The following is a 20646-nucleotide window of genomic DNA, read 5'->3' as shown; positions in this document are numbered from 1 at the left end:
TGCCATGTGATGTTGTGGAAATTTTGAAAATATGTGCATCGCCGAGGCAAGGAGATGATGTGTTGGCTTGGGGCCCAGGTAAACTTGGTACATTTTCAGTTAAGTCTGCATATGACATGGCTTTTGAGGAGTCGTGCAGGGAGACTGCCCAAGCCTCGAGTTATGCATCGAATGGATGGCGAGCTTGCTGGAAGCTAATATAGGGAACAAATGTACTGCCCACAGTTAAGAATTTTGTGTGGATAGTTGCTGTTGATTCACTTCCTACATGGCAAAACAAAACCAAGCGTGGATTAGAGGTAACAAGTTTCTGTCCAGTGTGTGCAACTGAGCTGGAAGATAGTTTTCATGACATATGTCGATGCCCACTTGCTGTGCAACTCCGGGAATGCATGAGTAAGGTCTGGCGCCCACCGAAATTAAAGGAGGTGTCTAACACGGGCGTAGAATGGCTGCTGGAGGTTTTGTATCCTTTAAGAGACATTGAGCAAGTTATGTTATTATTCACCTTATGGAGATGTTGGCATAATCGGAATGAGTTGGTACACAATAAAATTCCTGCACCGATGAATGCTTCGCGTCATTATCTATGCAGTTACCTTGAGTCTTTAATTGCACTAGCTCAAAATTCTAATTGTGATCCGGTGAAAGGTAAAGCGGTGATATCTTATGATCCATCAGTAAATAGGCCACATGAAATATCAAGAATTGCGTCTCCTGCTAAGTGGCTTCCTCCTCCGGTGGGTTGGATGAAGCTCAATACGGATGGTTCCTGGACTAATGATGGAAGGGCTGTTGCTGGCATGGTGCTTCGTGATAATCTAGGCAACATTATTTACTCATCTTATAGGGAGTTATTTTCATGCCGAGATGCCCTTGAAGCGGAAATATGTGCATGCATGGAAGGTTTCTCCATTGCTATTCAGCAGACGTAACTTCCAATTTGCATCGAGATGGATTCACTTACAGCGGTGAACATGTTGAAGGACAAGGACATTGACAGGTCAATCTATGCATCTTTGGTGGCAGAGATAAAGTAGTTGAAGTCTCTTTGAACGACTCGTATTGCTCATATCAACTGTGGTCAAAATTTAGTCAGTGATTTTTTAGCTAGTTTTGCTAGAACTGAGAGTAGAACTGTTGTCCGGTTGGGATCAGGACCCCCAGAGGTCATCGATTTATGTAAGCAGGATTGTACGGTTGATGCTTGAGTATAAGTTTATCTGCAAAAAAAAAGTTTCAAAAAAAGAAAAACAATTGGTCAGCCTCCTCACAAAAAAGAAAAACATATCACTACAGGCCAATACGAACGGGCCGCCTCGCACCGGGCTCGCGGACTTCGACCCTTCATCTTGCATCGCGCACGCCCGACTGCCCGAGGAAAACCCAAACCCTGAACCCTAGCTTGGCCACCCCCCTCTCTTTCGGCCTCCACTCTCCCCTCTCCTCGCCGCGTAGCCCCTCCCAAATCCGCTCCTCCGCCGGCTCGCTCGTTTTTCCGGGAGAGGGGCAGCGAGGCTCGAAGATGTCGTCCCTGCGGAACTCGATTCCGCGGCGGGCTCACAAGGAGCGCGCCCAGCCGTAAGTCCCTCCTCCTCCTCCCCTTCCGCGACGCTCCCCCGCTTCCCCTCGAGCCTCACGGGCTCGCCTCCCGCGGCGGCGCTGCCGCCGCCGGAGTCCTGGGGCTCTTCCGGGGGCGGCTCCGTGTAGGACCTCCCCCCCCCCCCCCCCCCCCCCCGAGTCTGCGCTGATTTGCGGACTGAGTTTGGATTTCGGATTGGTGTTGCAGGGAGTCGCGGAAGAAGTACGGGCTTCTGGAGAAGCACAAGGACCATATCCTCCGCGCCAGGGCCTACCAGCGCAAGGAGGATTTCATCAGGGTATTGCTTCTGTTCGCTCCCAAGTTGGGACTCTTGTGTGCCATTTCTTCTCTTCACCTATGTCATGTGATGTGCCCCTTTAACTGGCTCTAGTTCTTTTGTTTTGCCAACATTGGCCGAAAATCGAATTGAGCTCAACCCAAACACACCATTGAGACCTAGGAGAGTTCAGAGGGCATTTTCTTCTGTTTATTTGGTACATTCCTGGGATGTTTATTATATATTTTTTTTAGAACCGGGCTTTACCCCTTTCCATTGCATAGAACGGAAATACAACCAGTTCCAACGGGAAAAGTCAGGAGGAGGGAAAGAGGTAGAGCGAGTTCCAGCACTACCAGGAAACCCACCACACTCGCTCGCCATCGAAACGAGTGTCATGGGGTGAAAACCTGAGTAGCACAACATAAAGTCTAGCCTATTACATTCTCAAAAGACCATACTAAGGGGTAAACACAGCAGCATGCCAGATGGAAAGAAACATCTCCTCCGGGAAGAAGCAGCAAAAGATAGACTTCACGTGCCAGCCATCTCTTCAGTCAGAGCATCTCTGAAGCATCAGGCACCTTGGATCGGTTGCTTGACAGCACCACACATCTTCATCAGCTGCATCGTGCTAGCCCTGATCATCTCAGCTCCTGTGCGCAGCTCCCTGGCGTCGTCCCCTTGCTGTAGACCTGTCCAGTAGAGCAAAAAAGAGCACAGAGAGAACACAATCTCAAAAGGAGTCTTGATTTGTTTCTTTTCAAAAGTAGCTCGATTGCGCGCCAACCATATGGCCCAACAAGTGGCCGCTAAGCCGACCGTGTAGAAAGTTTTCTTCCCAGGGAGAAAGTTGTGACACCATACGAAGTATTGCCAGTAGTTCGTTGGACATTTATCAGTGCCTAAAACCACCCCAATGGATCGCCAGACTACCCTGGCCACTGGGCATGTAAAAAATAGGTGTTGAACTGTTTCCACCCCAATAGGATGTTTATTATAGCTATCTTATAACTAACCTACGGTCCTTGTTGTTATCTGGTAAATACAGAATCTGAAGGAGAAGGCATCATTCAAGAACCCAGATGAGTTCTATTTCAAGATGATCAACAGTAAAACCGTGGATGGAATCCATAGGCCCAAGTACGTTATAGAGTAGTTACTCTGGCAGTTCGAACCTTGGTATATTCTACGTGTTAATTTGGATTATCGTGTACCTTTTATTAGGCCTGAAGCAAATAATAAATACACCGAAGAGGAACGTATGCTGTTGAAGCATAAAGACATGGGATACATCTTTCAGGCTGTTCAAAGTGAAAGAAAGGTTTGCGGTGACTTCGACATATTCAAAACAAATGAGTACTTTGTTTTTTGTGGCTAAATCCTATATTTCTGTTCCAATTTGAATGTCACCCCTTTGACTGTAGAAAGTTGAACGGTTGAGCTCAACCCTTCACTCAGTGGATGACAAGCGTTCAAACAAGCACATTTACTTTGCGGAAGACAGGTATAAACGTGGCATTCTTGCTACTTACCTTTTTTTCAATTTTGGATTGATTTTAGAAGATTCATTTATAAGTCGCTGGCTGGCCACCTAATATTTTGTAAATATTGAGATGATTAGCTGTTTTATTTCAGAGAAGAAGCCAAAGAAATACGATCTAGGATAGGTCAAAGCAGCAGTACACCTCAATTTGGCAACATCCCTTCTCGTATAAAGAGGTAGTGTGCTGTTCTTTTGGGAATATGATTTCCGTGTTGTATATGTGGCTACTGTGATTAATGTTATAAGTACTTGGGAAGGATAGCCTTCATTATCGGTTCATTAGTGAATGAATGTTGGATCTGTTCTCTTTAGCCTTTATTCTCGTCAGAAATACCTGCTTCATTATTGAGACTTGAGATTTTGGGTGTTTTGGTGATTTAGTTCATGCTATTCATGGTTGATGTGGGTGTGAATGTAAATGCATTCAGCAAATTACTCAGTGGTAATGGCTTAGATGTGGGATGCGATTTTGTTCTCTAGCTCAAAGCATTATCTTGATTCTCTGCACGTTAGTGCATCAGGTACTGCCTGATAAACTTATATCCCATCAAATTCTTTACAGGAAAACAGCTTCCTCCTACAAGGAGTTGGAAAGCAGGAAAGAAAGGGTTAAGAATCTTGAGAAATTGTATGCGGACATGGCCTTGCAAAAGGAACTGAAGGTGTGTTTTCTCTGACTGAACCATAAAATTTTATGTTTATTGAATGTAAAAAATACAACTCAGTTGAACCAGTTCAGGTTTTGCCATCAACCGATGTCTCAAGCAGCCTAAAGTCAAAATCTTAAAACAAACTGGCTTATGAAATTTTGATGGTCATGTTGATAGTAAAGTAGTACTGTTTTTGTTGTCAAGTTTGAAGTTACTGAACTTGTTTAATACTGGGGCAGAAACCTGGACGCAAAAGGAAGCTCCGTGAAGAAGAAATTGTAAATTCAGCATCACAGACTGTTTACAAGTGGCGTGCGCAAAGGAAGCGGTGAGATGCTTTTAGTTTTTATTATCTTGTTAAAAAAAATGTTTTTGTTTTCTTGCTGACCTGTCAATTTACTCACCGTCGTTCGCTAAACTTCAGATGATAGGAATGACGAAAGCTGGACATTTGGGAACAGACAAGCTGGCGCTTGAAGAGATTCTCTTCCCTGTGACATCGCCCTTGCCCTTCCACAACCCCCCATCCATTACTTTCAGATACCTTTATAACCTTTGCCTGGTGCTATTTGTGGATCCTATGCCGGAGAATGTACTGCTATTAGTCTATTACCTTATGTCAATTTCTCGAAATGTTAAGTGATCACAGTCACCATGTAAGAACAATTCTGATGGGTATAGTTGAAAATCATGCCTGTGTTGTTATCAAGATATTTGTGATAGAATTTCAGTCCTGGCAGCTGATTAACTTGCATTCTACGATTAGAAAGCAGAGCCAAATTATCAGAGTTGCCTCGTATTTTTTATGCAAGAAAATGTGCACTACCAACATGCTTTCCGTTCAATCATGGCCATCCAATTTTCATCAAATGGTCTTTAACACAAGCTTGTAATGCAGAGGATCCTCTTCCCACAAAACCTATGTGAGGATCCACTTTTCTATGCATCAAACCCGCAATTGATATATTCTGTTTATTCAACTATAAGCTGCAGAGTTACACCTTTACAAGCCGCATCTTGTTCTCCCCCGAAATAAAAGGAAATAAACAAGGAAATCATTGTAAGCAATGTGATTCACATGATAGCCTCCAGACGTCCTGGGTTCATCCTGCTGCAATTCATGAATTTCCAGCCATCCTGAGTTCATCCTGCTGCAATTCATCAATCGGTGTTTGTTTGAGAATCAAGTGCTGTTATACCTTGAAACAATGTGTTCTGCAATTGCCAAGCTTGATGTCAAACCAGGGGATTCTATACCAAACAAGTTAACCAGCCCAGGAATACCGTGGACTTCCTCCCCCTGCAGTAGTCAGAGTGTTCAGCTTCACAGGTTTATTGATTCATACTTGAGTGAAAATTAAACTTCGAAGCTGATGTAGTGTGCTGGAAATGAATAAGAACTATGTTAAATCAGACAATAACCTGAATAACAAAATCCGAAGGGCGCTGTCCCGGGCCAGAAAGCTTTGGTCGGATCCCAGAATAACCAGGCTCCAAAGAACCATCCTTGAGATTTGGAAAGTACTTCCTTATCACAGAGTAAAATCCAGAACATCGGGTGGGGTTCACCGAGTAATCAAATCTGATGTACATAGATGCTAAAAGTCATACAACATCTTGGCATTTTCAAGAAGGAGAAACTATTTTTATATAAATCAGTAAATTTTAGGCAACAACTATAGTAACTTTATTTTAAAATATTGGACACCACTAGAACATTAGCATGCCATATTAGGTAGTATTTGTAACTCCATCGATTTCAGCGATGTGTATATAACAAGTAAAAAAGATCACATATAATGGCTTACCTATTCAGGAAACATGACATGTCATCCATTTTACCATCTAACCATTCAACATCTGGTCCAAATTTAACAAGGCCATTTAAGTCTAGTGTGACATGGACCCCTATGCCACCATCCTCTGGTAGAGGGTATATTAAGTGGCTGAAAGGACTCTTGGTTTGTGAGAGGGTGAAGTAACATCCACGGGCATAGTAAGCCGGGGGCACAAATGCTTGGTCAAGGCCATCAAGTCTTTTGGCAAGTGGAATTGCACTCAAACCTGCTGCATTTATCAGAAGTTTTGGAAGCAAAACAATCTGTGGGAGTACAGGAGAGCCTATAGAATGGTTCTCCAGCTCTTTGCTTTCAGAAATATGAAGCTCGAGCCCTTCATCTCCAACACGCCCACTAAGGACTGCTGTGTTATATGATGTGGTTGCGCCTAGATTTTCAGCATCAGCCTGCATCACAAGAAAAGGAAATCACATGACAGTATGAGAAGATTTAGAGTTTTGCATGATGCAACAGGATGAAGTGGACTAACATAAAATGAACATAATATAATCGTGTACAGGAAAGAGGCATGTGAAATATTTTGGATTATCTGGCCTGAACCTTCCAAACATTGCTGGGAGCTCATTTGAGAAGGAAAACGAAAGAAAGAAACATCAACATATCTTAACTAGTTAAAATTGCTTCGATAGTGCAGAGGCCCTCTACGTAGCGCTATTTCAGTTATCTATGCAGTTTTTTCACTCTTGGAGAGTGTGAAAAGGGACCTTCCAAATAATTAAATCATTTAGAGGATTGTAGCAGGCAAAATAAACAATGCGAAGACAAAAATGGTAAGTATCAAGAACAGATTAGCCAAGTACCAAAAGGGAGAGCATGAATGAATGTGAGTCAACAATCCCAGTACTAGGTGATAGCAAAGCTTTCAAACAACGAAGTTCAGGTTCCATCTCCATGGCCTGAGAACCTTCCATCATCTGAAGATCATCCACCCCATTGTCTTTAGCACTCTTGAGGAGCATGTCCAGCTTTGCAGTCTCTGCAACACCAGTAGCAACGATAAGTTTGCCGAGCCGTTTATGGGGGATTGCTCGTTCTGTGCAGTACTTGTAGAGCATTTCCCTTCCTCTTACACAAAGATTAGCCTACAAAAAACATTTCGTAGGAAAAAAACTCTGTAATTAATTTCAGCATGGCAAGAAAGCACTTTGGTAATTCATCAAATAGAATAGGACAGAGAAAAGGATCATTATATTAAGAATGCCATAGACGGGCAGAAGGGGAAAGTGAAGTAATGAACTGTGATTCTACAAGTGCACTCAGCATTAGAGACAGTATATACATAGCTCAAAAGTATCGACAAGAATATTGCTACCGCAATGTGCAAAACTGAAAATAACACAAAGCAGGGACGAAGATTACTATTTGCCCGATAATTATATGTGTTTTATTTTCAGTAATAGTATTTGTACACCAGTCTCAAACTCTAAGGACACAGACACCTAAGAGACTGAAATGCTGAAATGCTAATGTCAACTGTCCAATGTGGTGACTGGTGAGAACTGACTGAACTAAACTGAAATATCACAGAAAGCTACTACTAGAATCCTTCTACACGAACTCGTGGATTATACGGCTCGGCAAGAACGGGGCGGACCTTGAGGCTGCGGGGAGGGTAGTAGATGCCGGCGTGGATGACCTCGCTGTTGCGGGAGCTGGTGCCGGTGCCGAAGCTGGAGGCCGCCTCGACCACCACCACCTCGCGCCCGGCCATGGCCAGCGCGCGCGCCACCGCGAGGCCGACCGCGCCGGCGCCCACCACGACCGCGTCCGCCGCCTCCCGGGGGATTCCGGCGGCGAACTGGGCGAGACCTCGCCGGCGGCAGGCCCGCGACAAGCGCCGCAGCGGAAGCATCACGGTCGCCCCGGTTTCGGGTAGCGAGTTGGGTCCGACCCTGGCTCGGTGGCACCAGTCGATCACTCTCAGAGCAAGTACAATAGTCCTATCCAGCAGGCTGCAACGGAGTCCACATCAGCAAAAATCTGATCTCCATGTTGGTCTCCATGTTTTACATTACTAGGAGAAGAATAAACCTCTTTTGGTAATATTGTAGGTTGGTGCTTGGTTGAATAATTCAAATGATCCAATCCAATCAAATTACAAGAACGACCAATATTGGAAAGAAGTTGCTTATTGGTATGAATGGCAGATATATGCTGATTGAAATGGCCACAAAGGTGTTGTATGTATTGGATCACAACAGGTGCAAATATCAAATGTCCATGTCTTTATTAGGGTCAGTCTTAGAGCCAACCTAAAAGCCAGCTTATTGTGTGGGAAGGCTTTATAGATGATGCGGCAGGGGCTTATAGCCAGCAGCAGGCTGTGCTATTAACCATGCTCTCAGCGAGGCCGCTACAATCGCCCAAGCCTAGCCCGATCGTGTCTGACAGTTTCATCTCATATCGAAATAATTGCCCCAGTAACTTTTTCTGAAGGAAATCACTGTCACTGGCAACTTCTTTCCCTGTAACGAAAGTAATTTCGCTCGTACATGTTGTGAAGATGCTTTTGGGACAAACCTACACATGATTTTTAACTGTCCAACCTGAATATTTTTCAAGATATTAGCAGAGGTCAACTTTGCCCATCTCCAAAAGGACAGGCAGTATAAATGCCAGCGACAGCCATCCGTTTATTTACTTCAATTGTTTTGGTTGGCACCGCTATAAGAATTTAATTTGATATATACATCAGGTCAGAAAAAAGGTTGGAAGTCTGCCAGCTACTCTTGCTTGGACATCTCACACCAATGACATATCAGCCCTACATCAGTTATCCACCAGCTAGAATGCTACTCGTAGATCTAATTGATGCATTGCCCAAAGCAAGCAAGCAAAAGGTGCAATAATAGAGATGAGTAGATGACAATACCATTTGAGTCATGACACATAGGCAATCTTTATGTTTTACTTCCACAGGCAGAAAGCATCGTTCTGCTACACAACATACAACAACTCAACTTCCCTGCTGAGAGCAAGGCACACATGGCATGACAACGCTATGTAGGGAGGAACATTACAAAGTGGCAAACTGCGGACCTAACAATCTATATCACCCCGATCTCCGGTAAACCTTGTACGCCCGTTACTTCCTAAGCATTTTCCACCTTCCCGTGGCCGTTTAGCAGTTGGTTTCATATACAGCCAGGCCTTGTAGTTCTGGTCCTTCCAAGCGTGGGTTCCTCTCGAAGCTGCACATAAAACAGAACGCCCACACTTGTCAACGAATGGCTCGACAAACGGAACAACGTAATGGTTTTTTGAACATGAACTGGAAAGTGGAGAGTGGATACAAATAAAAAAAATGCATCGTTATGAAAAGAAAACATAGTGGTTGAGATGCACTTGTAGAATTACAGTTCATTACTTCATTTAGGATGCGAGTTTACGGCGCTATGTGCCCACTCCGGCTCAAAAGGTTATCCATGCACTTTGGTTCACAAAACATATCAAATACTTAAAAGAGATTTAACAGAAAGGGATGAAAAAGAAAACACTAGTGTCAGGTGACGAAGGAAGTGCTTGGAATGGGTCAGCTAAACTATGCTCGAACCCACAGCAGCACAATAGGTGACAAAAAGCCTCCCATTCTTGCACTCACACACTTGGATGATGCCCTTTCAGAATGATAAGATTATATCTTCCGTATCAGAAATAGTGGTTATCCACCTTATCATGGAAACAGTCAACCAAATTAATTTTGCAAATATGGAAGCATCCAGCCATAGATGTGTAACTAAGTGTGAGGAACTGATGAGAAAATGTACTATGTGATTTTAGGATCCACGTATTGGCCGGTCAAATAATCAGAGGGATGATTTAATAAGCCTATGTTAAGTATTGGTTAAGAGACAGACATCCTAAAATTGAAGGCATATCTTTGGAGTTCTTATTAGTTTGAAACTTCTATTGTGGGCATATCTTGAAAATCTCAATGTCGCAGTACATTAAAGAAGGCAAGCAAACTTACTTGCTGAGAGGAATGTGCTCAAATGGTCCAGTCGTGGGAATTGTTCCACACAGATTATTACCAGAAACATCACTGAAAAACAATGAAGCCAAAATTATCACATGGAAGATTCACGTGGAGCCAACTGCACTCATCATTGGAAATGAAACTGTACTTACACAACTTTGAGGCTGGATATTCCGGCCAGCTCCCTTGGAATTGGTCCAGTCAAACGATTGCCGTTGAGCCGCCTATGAAAAGCACAACCGTGCGTTAAGCATAAAATACAGAATTATAGTATTACATCTGTACATAGCCGCTGCGAACGGATATCCTAGCACAACCCAAGACCATTAGAACAATACAGAAAGTTCATCTTTAGCATAAACAGCAATAAATCCGCATTCAGTTGCTAATATGTGATAACTATTTCATATGTAGAGAGTATTTGAAGAGCATAAAACTTACAAGAACACAAGGGACTTCAACTTCCCAAGTGTTGGAGGTATAGTCCCCGAAACGTTGTTCTTGTACAAGTCCAAGCTAATTAGGTTCTTCAAATCACCAAGTTCCGACGGGATCGTTCCTTCAATGTTATTTTTGTAAAGTTCCCTGTTGCAACACTAATAGTCAATACAACTGCATTGCATTGAGATGAATAATTAGTTAACATTAAACACTAAACGGAAAGTTCGATACATCAGGCCTTAATATCCTCAAAACAAACTCTACAGAAATAGAACGTAAACAAAATGCACCAACGGCAAAAATGGAAATGGATCCTACATACCTGTTCAAAACAGGATAATGTGCATTAGTTATTTAGTTAAACAGTGTACTGAACAGGTTTTCGGAGGACACCAATGAAGGACTGAAAATAGCATCATATCTACTTGTTTAACCTAAGGCATGTAATGGTCGTACAATACTATAATGGAAGCCATGGTCAGCTCCATTTATATCTGACTATCTTAAGATTTCTTAGTCATCATAGCAGGTTAATCCATGTCTCTACTATTCATTTTTTGCTTTCAAGTTCTGCTACCGACTGAGGATTCCATTAGCTTAATTAACATAGGTTGTAGTACTGTAAAGCTACTATATCATGTGACACAACTTAATACATAAGCTTTACACTGAAAAAAGAAGCAATCTAAATTATAAGTTGAAAGTTCAAACAAATTTACACCTGGAGGCTGGAACATGTGCCATCCTAGTTCAAAGTCTTTACCAACAACAAAGCTAGTATAAATCACATGCATACAAGTTAAAACTATCTCTTGTAGTAGATATAGCCCACATGATTTGGTAGTTACAAGAGCCACATATCCGACCAAATGACAAATCAATCAGCACTAATTTGATGATCAGATGCTACTGTTGGTGTTTTGCAAATTGCGACTTAAATGGGACACATCATCTACTTCAATGAATATAGTGTATTTTGCAGATGATGGAACTTTATGTGTAAACAGCAGTGAACAAAAATAATACAGTAGGTTTCATCTTACTACTGAGAGAAATTAGCAATAAGAACCAAACCACATGAAAGAAGAACTTACAGATATTGCAAATGCTCCAATTTACCAAGCTCGGGCACCAGATGACCAGATAAGTTCAAATTACCAAGATCTCTGCAAGATGGGGCATTTGAAGAGAACAATCAGATGAAGATATTCTTGTAAAATTTTGATCTCATATAAATACAAGAAATCATCGACAGCTTTTCTCCCAGAAAAGAGAACAATATGCATGTCCGCACTTTTTATATATATACAGCAAAGAAATATGTTACTCCCTCAGCGACAATTTAGCTAAATCAGCGACAATTAAAATGGATTGGATTGTGCTAAATCAGCGACAATTAATATGGATCAGTCATCGGAGGGAGTATAGTGAATTAGTGACTATTTTTAGATCCTAAGAATTATTGTTTGTTAAGATAGGGCATGCAGAAGAAAATGCAAAAAATTCAGGCATACAATGTTTCATCCGAGATCCCAAGGAACATTGGCAAGCACTAGGCAGTGAAAAATCATGGAGAACACAAACAACACCAACTATCCCAGCACAGTAACTTATTTCCCCCCGCCTTTTTTACTTTATTTCCCTTTTCAGTCTATATAAATGGTTTAACTTCTTCAGTCTTGGGAAACTTCAACCTTATTGCCCCAAGCAACAAAAAGAAAAACTTGAGAACACTTGCTCAAACAGATAACTTCCGATCAGACTCTTCTTTTGATTCACGTAGGACCATACCCACCCTTCGCTGCCAACAATAATCTACCAGTATTGAGTACTAAATCCTCGATTACGCAGATGCACCTAACACTGGTCTGTCCTGTCGGGAACAAATTATAGCTAGGAATCAACACAGCCGCTGCAAAATCGCTTGCTCTCCAAAGACGCGAGCCTGGCTATCCGAATCACCATGCACAGACAGACCACAGCCCCAACCCAAACCAAAACTAAAGGGCGAGCAAGAGAGGGGGACGCACAGGCGGGTGACGCGGTTGTCGCGGTCGCAGGTGACGTGGAACCAGGTGCAGGGGTTGACGAGGGTGGGGTCCCAGCTCTGCAGCACGCCGCCGGGGTCCCGCAGGCTGCGGCGCAGCGCCGAGAGCGCGTCGCCCTCGGAGTTTGCCCCCGCGAGCGCGAGCGCGAACGCCGCGACGAGGGCCAGGCCCAGGGCTCCGGCCGCCATGGGGAGACGGGCGGGGGAGATCGGCCGCCGGATCTGGACGCGGCGGTGCTGCTAGCAGCGGGTGGGGAAAGGTGGGAGGAGGAAGCTGCAATGTGTCTGCTCCGGTCCAGTGCGGCTGCTGCCGACGCCTCCCACTTTTGTATGCTCGGCGTGTGCGGTGGTAAAAAGTCAGTGGGAGGGCGTAGTGGAGCGGCCGGGCCGGACCGAGTTGGGTGGGTTGGGTTGGGTTCCTGGGCCATGCATGCTGGGTGGAAAGCCAGCGAATTGGTAGTTGACTTGGGTCAGTCTGTCCTCCTTGGGGGTCTTGTGCTAGGCTGTTCTCTGTCTTTTCTTGCCTTTTCCTTTCCTACTCTTCAGCTATATGTGTGAATCTTCTCGATTCCAAGTGGAAAAAACGTCTGAACCTGATTGGCCGGAGCTGAGCTTCTTCGCTAAGCCAATTATTTAGTCTTGTGGTGACGGAGATGCGCTAAACAAAGAGACCCGGTTGTGTTAGCCCTCAGCCGCTTTCACCCCTACCGTCGTTTTAGAATCCCCTTCCCACTCTTTGTCTTTGTAGGTTGAAGATGTAGAAACATATTCGTTCATTGTACATGCGTATCACTTTTTTTGGCTCCAATTTCTTTGCACTAATTTATACTCCCTCCGTTCCAAAATAGATGACTCAACTTTGTACTAACTTTAGTACAAAGTTACTATAAAATTGGGTCATCTATTTTAAAACGGAGGAAGTACGTACTACACTGCTGCATTTCCACTACCTTGAAAAGGCAGGGCGGCAGGAGAGACAAGAGCAGAGAAGATTCCATGTCACGCACTGGCGTGTGTGTGTGTGTGGTGGCATCGACATGTCCACGTCATGGTCCACTCGCTGGTTTCGCGGGGTTTGTTTCCTCGCTTTTCTACACGCCTTGCCATCCGCTTCCGACAGGCACGGGCTCGAGACTTGAGGGCCTCTGCTTTTCCGTTTTCCTATTGCTGCTGCTGCCCCTGCTTCCGCGTACCCGGCCTTTGTGAAGCAGGTTCCGTCTACCTTTGATTCGGAGCAGCGCTGTGTATAAAAATCGAGTATTCGTCCTAATTTCGGAACCTTGGAAAGGCACTGACTAGAGAATTCAGAAACACCGCTGCATAAAGTGCACTAAAAAGAACGGATAAGATAACTACCAAATGTCAGATTTTTAGAGTTTCAGCCCGAACGTCGTCTGAGCCGTTGGATCATGGTATGAATCTTGAAGCAAGAGCGGTCAGCCACGTCAGCGCGGGATCTAGTTCGGAAAATCAACGGGGGGTCGCGAACACTCATATCCCACTACTCTCCTTCTCCCAGCCACACCGCCCACTCCCAGCCACACACACCACCCCACTGCATCCCCCCACTCCTCAACACGGGCCTCGGAGGAAGTGCGTCGGCGACGAGGCGGACGGCGGCGAAGAGGAGACGTTGGTCGACCAAAGGAGGCGGGCGGCGGCAGAGATGAGGAGTGGAAAGAGCGCCGTCCCACAGTGCTAGGACCTGATGCGTCAATCAACATGTAGCGGTCGCCGACGAAGACTTTGACGGCAGCCATGGATGATGCGAGTAGGGGAGGAAGGGGGTGGCAGAGGCCTCAAATAGGGAACAACCACCGATTTAGGAGGCGGAGCGGCGGACGATTGTCACGACCACGGAGCCTGGGGGTCACCGGCGGCGAGGTAGTAGGAGGGGTCAGAGGATCTCGAGGGAGAAGAGAGAAGCACGTGGTAGAAGACAGGATAAGGAGAGGAGAATGAGAGGCTCAGAGCAATTCTATTTCAAATTCGATGCCACAATCGCCTTACACACTGGCTTATATAACACACGCCAGCCCACCCGAGATTACACGGCCACCGGCCCATGCCTGGGCACAGCCCACTTGACTCGTTCAAATGCTCCCGCCTTGCCTCGCCTGGCGATCACCTCGCACAACCTCACCTAGGCACTTATAGTACCCGCCCCTGAAGAACCAGCGTGTCCCCATGCTGGTGCTGACGGAAACCAGGTTGCCGATGCTGCTGGAAATTTCGTCCATTTCACCAAGATTTGAAGATGGCTTGCATTTCCTTTCTTGACCAACTGACATTCCAAAATTTCCTCAGGACCCCCCCCCTGGAGCTGGCAGGTCTATTGGCACAGGCAAGGTGCTAAACACTGGCGTATGGTCCGGCACATGATTCTTGAGCTGCGAGACATGGAAAATCGAATGCACTTAACTCCCCCTAGGTAGCTCCAAACGATAGGCAACACCTCCAATCTTTTCCAAAATCTTGTAGGGTCCAAAGTACTTTAGTGCAAGTTTGCGGCAAGGGCGATTAACCACTGTCGATTGCACATATAGTTGCAGTCTCAGATATACCATTTCCCCAACAAAAAACACTATGTCAAATTGTTTTTATCTGCAAAATGCTTGTATTTGCACTAAGCCCGAGCCAAATGATCCTTCAGAGCTGCTGTGTGTTGAGTGTGAGATGATAGCCAGGAATTCATATCAGGGTTTGGAGATGTAGGATGCCCCAGCAACTGACCTATGTTAGGACCATAACCATATAGTGCCTTGTACGGAGTACACCCCAGTGAAGAGTGATAAGTTGAGTTATACCAAAACTCTGCTTGCGGAAGACAAGTGGCCCATTTTGTTGGAAATTCATGTACAACACATCTCAGGTACATCTCCAGACATTGGTTTACTCGCTCTGTCTGGCCATCCGTTTGAGGATGGTAGGCTGTGCTCATTTGCAGTTCTGTGCCCCAGATCCCGAACAACTCTTTCCAAAAAGAACTGGTGAAAATTTTGTCCCTGTCTGACACAATTGTCAGGGATAGCCGATGCAGTTTAACAATGTCGTTGAGGAACACTTTTGCCACTGAAGCTGCAGAAAAGGGATGCTTCAAAGGAAGAAAGTGACTCACTTTGGTGAAACGGTCGACCACCACTAGAATAGTTGAATATGCTTCTGATTTATGGAGACCTTCTATGAAATCCATGCTGATAGCTTGCCAAGGACTGTCAGGCACAGGTAGAGGGTGCATCAGTCCAGGAACTTTAAACAGCTCATGCTTCGCCTGTTGACAAGTGCCACATTGCTTAACAATGTTTTTCACATCAATTTTCATTCCTTTCCAACTAAGAAGTTGTTTGACTCTGTGATAAGTGAGCAGAATCCCAGAGTGACCCCCTACAGGCGTGGAATGAAAAGCTTGTATGAGCTTGGTTTGTAATCCAGTATTTGCTCCTACCCAAATCTTATTATCTTGCTTGATAAGACCTTCCTGTAGCTGAAAACCAGGACAAGCAGCTAGATCCACAACTAATTGTTGCAGCATGGCAAGAGATTCTGGGTCAACTGAATAGGAGTTAAGGATTTCTTGTATCCAAACTAGCTTGCTAATTGAGACACTTTGGACAGATAACAAATGGGCTACTCTAGATAGAGCATCAGCTGCTGTGTTTTCCACCCCTTTCTTGTATTGTATTGAAAATTGGAGGCCCACTAATTTAGTCATTGCTTTCCTTTGCAAGTCAGATGTTAAGTTTTGATCCCCTAAGTGACATAAACTTTGATGGTCTGTCTTGATCACAAAAGGGGCTGTGCTTAGATAAGATCTCCATCTGTCTATTGCCATCATTATTGCCAAGAATTCTTTCTCATATATAAATTTCTTTTGGCTGTTCACACCAAGAGCTTTGTTGTAATATGCTATAGGATGTCCATCCTGAGACAAGATAGCCCCTGCACCAGTATTATAGGCATCTATTTCCATTGTGAATGTCTTGTCAAACTTTGGCAGAGCTAAGGCAGGGGTGTTAACCATAGCCTCTTTAAGCAATTGAAATGCTTTCTGAGCTACTTCAGACCACTCAAAAGCTTGTTTCTTCAAAAGAGCTATAAGAGGTTTTGTCAGAATACCATAATTTTGCACAAATTTCCTGTAATAGCCAGTCAAGCCCAAAAACCCTCTTAACTCAGTCACAGTAGTTGGAACAGGCCACTGCAGCATCACTTCAGTTTTAGCAGGATCAGTAGCCACATCTTGGTCAGAGATAATGTGCCCCAGACATTCCAAAGATTTTTGGGCAAAAACACATTTGCTCTCCTTCACAAACAATTGATTTTCTTTTAGTATATCAAAGACAACTTGTAGATGATTTATATGGTCCTCTAGAGTGAAATTGAAAACTAGAATATCATCCATAAACACCAACACAAACTTTCTATTTGGCCCAGCAAAAGCAAAATTCATAACACATTCGAATGTGCGAGGGGCAATAGCTAAACTAAAAGGCATTACTCCGAATTGAAACTGCCCATGGTGTGTTTTGAATGTAGTTTTGAATTCATCTTCTTCTTTCATTCTTATCTGATGGTACCCAGCCTTTAGGTCCAACTTGGAAAACCATTTTGCCCCTCCTAACTCATCTAGTATCTCATCAGTTACTGGCATAGGAAAATTGTTTTTCACTGTGATTGCATTCAACCTCCTGTAGTCCACACAAAACCTCCAAGTACCATCTTTCTTCTTGACTAATAGCACTGGAGCAGCAAAGGGACTCGTGCTAGGTGTGATTAGACCAGCTTCCAGCATCTCTTTCACTTGATTCTCAATCTCGTCCTTTTGCAGAGGAGAATATCTGTAAGGTTTGCAGTTAACAGGCACAACATCTGGCAAGAGATTGATTGTGTGATCAAAAGCTCTATGAGGAGGTAACATTTTAGGTTCCTGGAATACTTGCTTGTTTCTGTCCAGTACTTGTTGCACTTCTTGAGGGATCTCAGTTGCAGGTGGCATTCCTATCCTATTCAATAGAGCAGTGGCCCACACATCATTACCCTTCTCCCACTTTAGCGGTTTTTCAGCAGATACTTCCTCCAGATGGTCTTGTTTGACAGGTAGCACACCTTGCAATCTGACCTCTTGGCCTCCATGTTGGAACTCAATCCACTTGTCAGCCCAGTGGCATTTCATCACTCCCCACTTATCTAGCCAATCCATGCCCAGTATAATATCATGACCTCCCAAGGGTGAAACTTGCATGGGATTAGTGAAACTGTGTCCTTGCATCCACCAAGTCAGCCGCGGGACTACTTCAGTACAAGTGATCATATTCACATTTGCTACCTTAACATGCATAGGAACAGTGAGAGGTTCAGTAGTGACAGAAATCCTATCCAATAATGCCTTATCCACAAAGGTGTGAGTGCTCCCTGAGTCCACCAATATCAGCACTACTTTTTTCTGCACCAGAGCTCTCAGCTCAATTGTCTTAGGGTGAGCAGCCCCAGAAGGAGCAGTAACTGAGATCATAGCACATTCTTCATGAGCTCCCTCCACTAGAGCATCGAGCACAACATTCGAAATGATCTCATGAGGATTTACCATTTCAGCAGCCTTAAGTTGTGCTCCTGGTGGATTGCACAAGTGTCATGTGATATATTTTTCTCCACATTTATAACACAATCCATTAGCAGGATGATATTAGTTGTTTGGACTTCCAGAGCTCACTAGTGGACAATCCCGACCGACTATCAGTTTTTGTATATGCTGATTTTGCATAAGTGGGTTTGCCTATTTTTTGTTGGAGCAAAAGGCCCTCTTGAACTGATGCATACAGAGCAGCTAACTGCACTGAGGTAGGGATCTGCATTTCCACTGTTGCTCGAAGTTCCTCTTTCAGTCCCATTATAAACCTAGTGACCAAAAGTGTGTCACTTATAGTTGGTCCATATAGTTTGACAGTGCACACTAACTGTAAGAACTGCTGCTTGTACTCTTCTATTGTATCCAATTGTTTCAATAGCATCAACTCCTTCATCTTTTGCCTATACACATTGACATCAAATTCCTGCAGAACAACAACGCAAAACTGTTCCTAAGTGTGCATCACCCATGTCTGCTTAAAAGCCTGGTACTAGTGAGCAGCATATCTGACAGATACAGAGAAGCAGACGTGACTTTAAAACTGTCAGTATGTGATACAATTTGAATAATGCCTCACACTTGTCCAACCATATCCGCACCTCAGAGCCGTCAAAACCTAGGAAAATCCATCTTTGGCAACCACCAGCGTTTAGCGGTGTGCTCCTCCTCCACAGGTAGCATGGGCTGCGGAATTACCAGAGGATTTGGCGGTACCTGAACCGGTGACGGCACCGAGATTGGGCGTGGTGGCGGTACACGAGCAGTTCAGCTAGGGCCAGCCCCCAGAATGCCGTCTGACACCTCAAACGCTGTTGGTAGAGAACTCCCGCTCCCCGCCGGCGTTTTCCCCAACTGAACAGCATGGAACTGAGTCTGCTGCACCTGCCCCAGCGTGTCACAAGAGAGATCCACCTTGATCTGGACCTGATCGAGACGCGTAGACTGCTTGGAGAGCTTGCGTCGAGAGCTTCAAGCTAAGCACAGATGCCCTCCACTGCTTCCCACTTCCCCTGCATGGCGTGCAGGTCGGCGAACTCCTTGAGCATCCGCTCCTGGAACGCCTCCATCCCGTCCGCGATGAAACATGTCTGCGGGTTGTCCTTGAAGGTCGTCGTCATCGTGGATTTATTCGAATCAACCCACCTCAGGTCAAGATTTATGCAGATCAAACCCTAGGGTGATCCACGACCGTCGCCTCGGATTTGCCGGGTATGATTCAAAAAAAAATTGGACGCTATGGAGCGGCGACTCTGATACCAGATTGTCACGACCACGGAGCCTGGGAGTCACCGACGACGAGGTAGCAGGAGGGGTTAGAGGATCTCAAGGGAGAAGAGAGAAGCACGAGGTAGAAGACAGGATAAGAAGAGGTGTCGTGGTGGGCACACGGCAGATGCCAAGGGATGGCTAAAGAGAGGAGGAGGCTCGAGGGCGCTGGTGGGCTCCAGAGGCGAGGTTGGCATGCGCGGGCGCGGTACGTCGGACATACCCAGGTTTGGGGCTCTCCGGAGAGATAATACCCCTAGTCCTGCCGAGTTTAGTTGGATGATCGATAGTACAATGTTGCTCCTGGAGCTGTATGGAAGAGGAAGGAAGCTGGCCAAGGCTTGGGCTGCTCCTTCTCTCCGGTGCTGCCATTGGGTGGCTAGTCCTATGCTTGCTTGTGTTCCTCTCGTGTCTCATACATATGCCTTCCTCTGTAGGCGTGGGTTCCTGGGGGGTTTTATAGATCAACCCACCTAGGGTTACAATGGTAATACGCCGAGTCGGTGGGTCCGTATTGTCGGTGTCCGGGATACCGGGCTGAGTCCCGCTTGAGGGCTTGTGGTTCCCCGGGTTCCCCTAGGTGCTGGCCCCGCGTGCCTAGGGGGACTGTTCGCCGTCTTGTCAATCGTCGGGGCGTGGCCGAGTCGAGTCATGTACAGTGCTCTCCGTCAGGCTGCCGCTTGCTGCCGTCAGCGATGAAGGCGGGAGCACTGTTGCCACGCCAGCCTCGGTCAGCGGGTAGGTAAGGGGCACTGTTGCCACGCTCCGGCTGACCATAGGCATGGGCGGAAGCACTGTAGTGTTGGTCATCGGTGATTGAAGTCTCGTCCCATCGTACGACCTGGATGGGATGGGAGCTGACCCGTGGCTAGGTTGTCGTGCACGCCACGGGTGGGGTTGGCTTGTTGGGGAAGCCCTGGTGGCACTGGGTTGGGTTGTCTTGCGCCACTTGCTGTGGCTGGGTCGACGTACCTTGCAGAGTCGAAGAGCTTGGCCGAGTTGCGGGCCTTGCCGGGTCGAGCGACCCGGCAAGGCGCGTGCCGGTTCGCGGGGCGATGTAACACCCCGGATGTAACTTCCCATATTTGTAACTCCAACTCTTGCCATTTTCGGCGATGTGATATGATATTCCCTCCGTGGTTGGGTTTTGTCTTTTGTTTTTCATTTTATTCATGTCATGCATCTCATATCATGTCATCATGTGCATCTCATTTGCATACGTGTTCGTCTCATGCATCCGAGCATTTTCCCCGTTGTTCGTTTCGCAATCCGACACTCCCACGTGCACCGGCGCACCCCTCTTGTCCCTTTTCGTGTGCGGGTGTTGAACGTTCTCGGAATGGACCGAGCCTTGCCAAGTGGCCCTGGTATAGCAC

At 45.5% G+C, this 20646-nt stretch overlaps 3 protein-coding genes across 4 annotated transcripts; 1 reads left to right on the top strand and 2 right to left on the bottom strand.

The window, feature by feature from the left end:
* Window positions 1–1357: 1357 nt before the first annotated feature.
* On the top strand, window positions 1358–4387 carry LOC123071130 (probable U3 small nucleolar RNA-associated protein 11). Its single transcript, XM_044494626.1, has 8 exons — window positions 1358–1581; window positions 1790–1880; window positions 2911–3002; window positions 3087–3183; window positions 3287–3366; window positions 3498–3581; window positions 3968–4067; window positions 4295–4387. The coding sequence occupies exons 1-8, from the start codon at window positions 1526–1528 to the stop codon at window positions 4385–4387; spliced, it is 693 nt and encodes a 230-aa protein (XP_044350561.1). The 5' UTR covers window positions 1358–1525.
* LOC123071129 (L-2-hydroxyglutarate dehydrogenase, mitochondrial) lies at window positions 2139–7838 on the bottom strand. 2 transcript variants are annotated; one of them, XM_044494624.1, is made up of 6 exons: window positions 7509–7838; window positions 6715–6996; window positions 5864–6300; window positions 5478–5637; window positions 5255–5355; window positions 2139–2554 (listed from the first exon to the last, which is right to left on the bottom strand). In XM_044494624.1, exons 1-6 carry the CDS (start codon window positions 7764–7766, stop codon window positions 2509–2511), a joined length of 1284 nt encoding a protein of 427 aa, XP_044350559.1. In that variant the 5' UTR covers window positions 7767–7838; the 3' UTR covers window positions 2139–2508. The 2 variants fall into 2 exon arrangements, with proteins under 2 accessions (XP_044350559.1, XP_044350560.1); XM_044494625.1 differs by lacking the exon at window positions 2139–2554 and adding an exon at window positions 4874–5166.
* A 966-nt stretch (window positions 7839–8804) lies between these two features.
* LOC123071132 (leucine-rich repeat protein 1) lies at window positions 8805–12695 on the bottom strand. The gene is made up of 6 exons (XM_044494627.1): window positions 12362–12695; window positions 11426–11497; window positions 10332–10475; window positions 10043–10114; window positions 9885–9956; window positions 8805–9105 (listed from the first exon to the last, which is right to left on the bottom strand). Exons 1-6 carry the CDS (start codon window positions 12565–12567, stop codon window positions 9036–9038), a joined length of 636 nt encoding a protein of 211 aa, XP_044350562.1. The 5' UTR covers window positions 12568–12695; the 3' UTR covers window positions 8805–9035.
* Between the last annotated feature and the right edge of the window lie 7951 nt (window positions 12696–20646).

Source organism: Triticum aestivum, chromosome 3B (genome assembly GCF_018294505.1).
Source record: "Triticum aestivum cultivar Chinese Spring chromosome 3B, IWGSC CS RefSeq v2.1, whole genome shotgun sequence".
Lineage (NCBI taxonomy): Eukaryota > Viridiplantae > Streptophyta > Magnoliopsida > Poales > Poaceae > Triticum > Triticum aestivum.
Note: the sequence above shows the minus strand (reverse complement) of the source record. Positions and strands in the feature narration are given on the sequence as shown.

Coding starts and splice junctions, on each gene's coding strand:
- LOC123071130 (XM_044494626.1), top strand. CDS start 1,526: ATGTCGTCCCTGCGGAACTCGATTCCGCGGCGGGCTCACAAGGAGCGC. Junction 3,367..3,497: donor ATTTACTTTGCGGAAGACAG/GTATAAACGTGG, acceptor GTTTTATTTCAG/AGAAGAAGCCAAAGAAATAC. Junction 4,068..4,294: donor CCTTGCAAAAGGAACTGAAG/GTGTGTTTTCTC, acceptor ATACTGGGGCAG/AAACCTGGACGCAAAAGGAA.
- LOC123071129 (XM_044494624.1), bottom strand. CDS start 7,766: ATGCTTCCGCTGCGGCGCTTGTCGCGGGCCTGCCGCCGGCGAGGTCTC. Junction 6,301..6,714: donor CATTCATGCTCTCCCTTTTG/GTACTTGGCTAA, acceptor CTTGTGATGCAG/GCTGATGCTGAAAATCTAGG. Junction 5,638..5,863: donor ATGTCATGTTTCCTGAATAG/GTAAGCCATTAT, acceptor TATGTACATCAG/ATTTGATTACTCGGTGAACC.
- LOC123071132 (XM_044494627.1), bottom strand. CDS start 12,567: ATGGCGGCCGGAGCCCTGGGCCTGGCCCTCGTCGCGGCGTTCGCGCTC. Junction 11,498..12,361: donor GACAACCGCGTCACCCGCCT/GTGCGTCCCCCT, acceptor CCCATCTTGCAG/AGATCTTGGTAATTTGAACT. Junction 9,957..10,042: donor ATATCCAGCCTCAAAGTTGT/GTAAGTACAGTT, acceptor ATTGTTTTTCAG/TGATGTTTCTGGTAATAATC.